At 47.8% G+C, this 6,788-nt stretch overlaps 1 protein-coding gene across 1 annotated transcript; it reads right to left on the bottom strand.

The window, feature by feature from the left end:
• Window positions 1-3,896: 3,896 nt before the first annotated feature.
• On the bottom strand, window positions 3,897-5,896 carry LOC128843503 (brain-specific homeobox/POU domain protein 3). Its single transcript, XM_054040372.1, has 2 exons — window positions 5,749-5,896; window positions 3,897-4,969 (listed from the first exon to the last, which is right to left on the bottom strand). Exons 1-2 carry the CDS (start codon window positions 5,866-5,868, stop codon window positions 4,064-4,066), a joined length of 1,026 nt encoding a protein of 341 aa, XP_053896347.1. The 5' UTR covers window positions 5,869-5,896; the 3' UTR covers window positions 3,897-4,063.
• Between the last annotated feature and the right edge of the window lie 892 nt (window positions 5,897-6,788).

Here is a 6,788-nt window from a genome sequence, read left to right as displayed (position 1 = left end):
CAATCGGTTTGATCGATAAGGTTGGGCGACTCCCTGCACTTATATCTTTTGCCATCAATTTTTGACATTTGTATTCCGCTCCTCCCACCTCCCCCGCTTCATAATTTACAGGAAAACCTATGAACTCCGCAACCACTGTTACCAGTGTTCCTCTGGTGAAAACGCGAAAGGCTTCAGTAGGCAAAAGCAAGTATTTAGAGGGTGGGACATTGATATTCCTAGTGGAAGTCCCTCCCCCATTTAAATAATAACAATAACAACTAAGAAACATTGATTTCGGGTTAAATCGAATCTCTCCAGCAGAGTGGAGGGGGGGTTGTGAAATACCATTTGATAGTGTTTCCCAGCAAGAAAGACACACCCGGGTATTTCTAGCGCACACATTTGGAAGGGGGAGGTTTCCCAAGAAGTCAGAACGAAAAAGCAGGCTGAAAAGAAACAGCTCGGTGCCATCACTTCGTTAGCCCCGGGACACATCCACCGCTCCGTTGCGGTTTTCTGGGGCTTTGGGCTCTAGTGGAGACACTGGGAAGTGTTGTAAGCAGCCATGGGATCCGTTTCAGCTCAGAGAAAAAGGGAAATGATCTAAAATCAGGTTCTTCGCTCATGTCAGGCAAGAACTAGAGGCTGCCTTGGGCCGGTGAATCTTTAGTCTGCCAAAATAATCCATAGTGGTGATCGCCGCAAACTCCTCTCTGAACAGACCCCCAGCTCAAGACAGGAGGGGAAAGATACCAACCTGGTATCGGTCGTAGAACGAGAATCTCCGAGGGAAAGGGGAAACACCAGTACCTGGCTCTGATCAGCAAGGCGAGAGCGCTTTCGACCTGGGGTCAAACGGCTTCATCTGCTTCCAGATCAATGACAAGAAATTTCGTTTGATAGGCCCCGGGCTGATTTCAAAAGAAAACAAGGGAAATTCCCCAGATCCTTTGCGGTTTGGTTTGGACTGGAAACTTGGAAGTGTCTCTAGTGTTGTCTCCCCGCCTCCTCCCCCTGGGTTATGCGGGCAGAGGCCATAGCCAGCGCTGGTTGAATGAGACACGCACGTGCTGCCCTTCTGACCCGAGGGATCGGAGAAAGGGCGCTGCACAAAAATACAACGTCCAGAGAGCACGAGAGGCCAGGCTGGGCTAACTGGTGTGTGTCAGCAACGCCCCTCCCCGCCTGAGACCCTCACTCTGGCTCCTTGGCCTCCCACGTGGGGACGGAGGTGACACTAGAAACCCCTGCCCAAGGCTGGAAGGTTGCTCTAAGCAGTCCCAGGCGGGGCTTCGTTAGATCCCAGGTACTTTAGGCCCTTCCGGCTGCATTTGTCTTTACAGCTGATGCAGCCTGAACAGCCCCTCGCCCGGCGGGTCAGACTGAGAGCGGGAAGAGAGGGGCACTGTAGCAAGAGGACATTCGGCCAGTTTGCAGCAGCCCCGATGTGCTTTACCGAGAGAGACGCTCCCTCTGCGCCCATGTGGTGGGAAATTTCCATGTGTAGTTGCTAAAGATTGAAGAGAAAATGGGTCATTTGCGCCAGCATCGCGCCGGGGGCGGGGGGTGGCGGTGGGGGTGCTGTGTGTCTGTGTAAACCTGCTGGAAGCGGATTGGCAACCAACAGAGGTCTACACTTGTTTGATATCTTTTGGGTTTGCCTTCAGTGCTGATAGGAGTTTTCTCTGGACCATTTCTATTCTCTTCCCCGCTTTTAATTCTATCTGACAACTCCTAAGAAAAATTCTGAGAGCCCCCGGAGAAAAGAACAAAGATTCACACACATCTGCATGTCAGTGTGTATGTATACACTACACACTTCAAAGTGCATTAGAAATAAACGACTTAGGTCAGATCGGCGCCCCCAACACACAAATTACATTTAAACAAAGTAATACCAATATCCCACAGCAGTTCTATCATTTTGATTGTTGCTAAAGGACCCGCGATTCATGTTTCTCCCCGCCCCCCCCCCCCCCACCTGCAAGTTAGCTGTCATATGGAACAAGATTCCGCCCTTGCCCCGAGATGACTTCTATGAAATAATCAAGAAATGCCCGAACGTTGAGAGAGAGAGAGAGAAGGGGGTGGGAGGTATTGTCATTTCAAAGCTCTTAATGTAAAGCTCTTCAGGTTAAAACATTTTATTGACAACTAAATGCCTGTAATGAAATATTTCTTTGATTTCGGTGTCACATTTTACAGTCGCTGGAGTCGAGTAGAATTCCTGGGCCGGTGCTCACTTAGTTCTCTCTCTGTCTAATACGTTGTGCATGTTGAAGGTTTCCTTAAATGGTGAAATACCTCTTTCCCCTGACGAGCAGGAATCCCCGCCTCAGAGAAAGACACTGGATATTGCAGAGACAAGTTGGATGCAGTATTTACATTTTCGTGGTACAACTAGACCTTGTTTAGCGAAAGGCACGTGAATTAATTTGTTCGATTTAAAATGCTTTGCATTTGGGGGTTTTTCTGTCAAGAGCAAAGCACAACCGATTCAAGAAATATCATGCCTGCAACAAACTTCTATCACTACAAATCAGGTGTTGTGACTGCGAATCAAATAAACGGCAGTTTTGGCTAAAGAGGAGGCTGCGGTCCTGGCAATTTTAAAAACATTTGTAGTTGGGTTCCTCCCTCTTCCCCCTCCCACTGCCACCCCCCCCCCCCCCAGTTGCTTGCTAAAGAAGCTACCTTGTAGCAAGCCAGAAATAGGCAGCATAAGCGACTGGGAGCTTTTGTTCTGCAGGATATATAGTTGCTAAAAAGAGGGGCATTTCTATTTGGATATTGTTCCCTACAGCTCCCCCTACAATAACTACCACAAGCCAAGGAATGAGTGAGGTAAAACGTGCATGGTTTATTTGAAATTCTGTAGCATACACAGACACAAAATTTCATTCAGCACACACACAACAAAATTAAATAATCATTAAAAAGGAAACAAAGGCAAATTTCTCTATTAAATACGTAAAGCAAAGAAAAAATCTTGCCTTAGAAAGTGCAGAGTTAAATATTTGCAAAGTAATAAGTTATTTACTAATAACTTCTGATAACCATAGTGAGTTTTCTTTAAGTTACATATAAGTTAGATCTCTCAAAAATAAAACTTTCCCCTGGGTCAATACATCCTGGAAAAAAAAACCTCACAGAAACGAGTGAATTGTGCAGAGAAAAGAAACTCATATGTCAAATCCAAGAGCTTTTATCGTGAGAAGCAAGTAGACCAGTTACTTACACGTTATTATACTCATTTCAAGGGGAAATGTCATAAATATGAGATTTAATTATTTGATTGTCAAAGCGTTTTTTTACGGTGAAATTATATGGACGTTGAATATTTCAAGTAAAACAAAAGCAAAATAAGTCCCCAATTTTCCAAACAAACCATTAATCCATGGACCTGATATTTTTTCCTTTTCTCTTTTTTCCATTATTTTTTAGCTGATGAGGTAGAAACAGAACAGTTATTGCAAAAATGCGACGGATTTGCAGCTAGATGAGAGAGGGGGAAAAGCCAAGTAAACCATGCAAGTGTGTGTGCAGGTGAGGAGCCCTTCAAGTAAATACTTGTTTAAATAAAAAAAAATAGAGTTTGACATGGATGACGTGCTATACAGCAACCTAACAGAACGGAACTTTCCAACCCCGGTGGAGTGCCATCACAAGGACATATTTACAATCAAATATAAAAAGAGTATTTGAAACTGAGAATAAACATTTTTTCAAGTTTCATTGAATTTGTTTCTCCTCTGACATTTTCTAGTAGTCAGTGGAGGGGGTAAGTGGATTTCATCTCAAAGACACAAGCCCTGACATTCACTCACCAGGACTATTGGACAGTTCTATACCTTTCTCCTGTATGGTTTTGTCTTTTAAAAAAGTATTTATTAGTAACACTATTATGCCCAGTTCCTTGATTTGCAGAGACAACGACGGATTCGAGAGGAGAGAGAAGTGGTTTTCCCTTAAAAAAAAAATCTGCCTGATTTAGGAGCTGGGGAGGCAGATCATTCCAGGGCTGGTTTGGGGGAGGGGGCGAACACTGGTTTTCTCTGCCCTCCCATCCCCTCTCCAGCTCTCAGTAGGTTGCAGAAAATTTCATCCTTTTCTGTTTCTGTCTTTGGTTGCAAAACCAGACGCGCACCACGTTCTTCTTCAAGTCTAACTTCTCTGCAATGGCTGCGATTTTCTCCGAGGAAGGTCTGGGCTGCACAGCAAAATAAGCTTCCAGCGACCTCTTCTCCGGGGCTGCTATGGAAGTGCGCTTGCGTTTCTTGTCCCCGCCAGTATAGATTTCGGGCTTGGTCATTTTCTCTCTTTGAGCCCTCTCAGCCTCCTCCAGCCAAGCCTCCAAAATGGGCTTCAGGGCCACCATGTTGTTGTGGGACAAGGTGAGGGACTCGAACCTGCAGATGGTGCTCTGGCTCAAGCAGCCAACACCTGGGATCTTCAGGTTGGCCAAGGCGGAGCCCACGTCTGCCTGGGTCACCCCAAGTTTGATCCTCCTCTGCTTGAACCGCTCAGCAAAGGACTCCAGCTCCCTGGGGTCTGTCTCTGTCTCGGGGCCTGAGATGACAGCATGGGAGCCCAAGCCGTGGGGGTGGGACATGTTCATGGACTGAGGGTGGTGGGCCATGTGGTTGAGGGCTGGCATATGGGAGTGCGGGTGGGAGGGCGTGGAGCCCACCTCGGGTCCGGGCACACCCCCCAGCGGGATGGCAGAGTTGAGGTGGTCCAGGAGCTCCCCTTCCAAACCCTGCGAGGGCTGGTGGTGGTGGTGGTGGTGATGGTGGGTGGTCAGCACCGAGGGGTGGTGCAGGTGAACCGAAGAAGAGGTAGGCGTGCAGGAGACGCTGCTCATGGTGTGGTAGGTGGCATCTGGTTTGAAGGGATGGGTTTTCTGAGACACTATATCCACAGCTGCCAGAGCTTCAGCCCCTCTCAGCAAAGTCTCATCGAAGCCCGCGAAAATATTGCCTTGGATCTGAGGAAACAAAGAAACAAAAATGCCAGAAGAGTGTAAAGCACGCGATAGCTCTCTGAAATGCAAGGGGGGCAAGACTGGCGACAGGCAACGGGTCCCCCCAGACTAGAGGAGCAGGAGAGGCTTCGGTGTCAGGACACCAACATCCCATTAGGAGAATTACCAGCCAATGCCAACATGATCTAACCCAATCTTCAAGGGAACGCTCTTCGAAAGCAAAGAGATTTTTGAAAACAAAAAACAAAAAACAAAACTAAAAAAAAAACAAATAAAACGAGGCAATGGACCTAAATCCGGCAAACATGCCCAAAAAGTGAGGGAGACCATTTATTTTTCTTACTCCAAATAGCTGCAAGCCACATTCCCCTTATTTCTTAAACCGGGAGCCCCGAGCAAACTGCCCCGCAAACACATACTTGGGTCCTTCACATAATTTATATTCCTTCCAGGAAAAAATATACTAGGAATCGAAATTGCCCGACAAACTTATCGCCAATCTAGTTAGAGAGATTTTGCTGAATGTGACTGCCTGTAAAATTAAATTAAAGAAAAAGTTAGAAGCAGTTTGCGGAATCCCCATCACACAGACGGTCTAAGCATTAGCTGAAGACACTAAATAAAAATAATCCATCCGCTGTTCATGACTCTTGCATCTTTCACTTGCCTATGAAATAAACTGAAATGCATGTACATCTAGCACGGGGCTCCCAGGCAGCCTGCAGCAAAGCCCGACATCAGTCCCCCTCTAAGGGACGTGCTGAACTGTTTGTGCCGCTTACCTGGGGGGCTGGCAGACAGGCTCTCCTGATGGCCTCCGAGCTTGTGTGCAGGTGGGTGTATTTCGGCTCGTGCAGGATGGGGTGCATGCTGAAAGCCTGCTTGCTGTTCATAGACATCATGGTGACAGAGAGGAAAAGAGACGCAGTGGCACCGTGTGGCTACTGCATGGGCAGGTGGAATCCGTTGAGCTTTGCTCTTTTGGTCTGTTGTTATTGTCTGACTGCTGATCACAGCATCAATGGCATTATAGACCTACCCTGGCCCGCCCCCAGCTCCTCCAATTGGGGGAGCTGGCTGCAGACTCCGCCTCCTCTTCCTACCACTCCCCCGAGAAGGCGAGCAGGAGCCAGTGATCTCACTAGCCTCTTAGCCCCGGCGTTCCCCACCTCTTCCCGTCCCCGCCCCAGCGATGATCCAGCTGCAGGCAGTCAGTTGGCTGAGGGTGCATTGATGCCTTTGTGCAGCGGGACTGGTACACTGCCTCGGAGCCCAGACCGAATGTCTCCCAAGCAGGGTACGAGGGCTAGCTGCCAGCACCTCAACTCGCTGAGAAATACTGCCCGCCGCTAATGGGTGAAACAAGGTAAAGTTCCTTGATCCCCTGGCCTGAGCTAAACTGGTTAGGGGTACCCGGTTAGATGAACCACCCAATGATTATTGTCTCTAAGTTTCCATTCGTTTGCAACAACCCCATATTTATTTGGAATGAAGGCGAGGATATTCTTGGCAAGCCCTAACGTCTGACTCAGTCTGAGGGCTCACTGAGGAAGGGTGCGTGAACAGCACAAAGTCAATGGATACCTGGATATTTTGGTGGTGGATAAATGCTCCGAGTTCTGATCAGCGAGTATCCATGACAATGTTCACGAATTCTGACTGGTTCCAGATATGCTAGCAGGAATGGTTAGTCCTCTGAAGAGCTGTACCTGAAAGTACATTGTCCACTTGTTGTTCTTTATCTTCCTAGCTGTATGCTTCCAGGGGCCGCTTGTCTGCAGAACCTGAGCACCTCACACACGGCTGAATTTCTACTCCAGAC

Source organism: Malaclemys terrapin, chromosome 9, assembly GCF_027887155.1.
Source record: "Malaclemys terrapin pileata isolate rMalTer1 chromosome 9, rMalTer1.hap1, whole genome shotgun sequence".
In the NCBI taxonomy this organism is placed as follows: Eukaryota; Metazoa; Chordata; order Testudines; family Emydidae; genus Malaclemys; species Malaclemys terrapin.
This window is presented reverse-complemented; position numbering and strand designations above follow the sequence as displayed.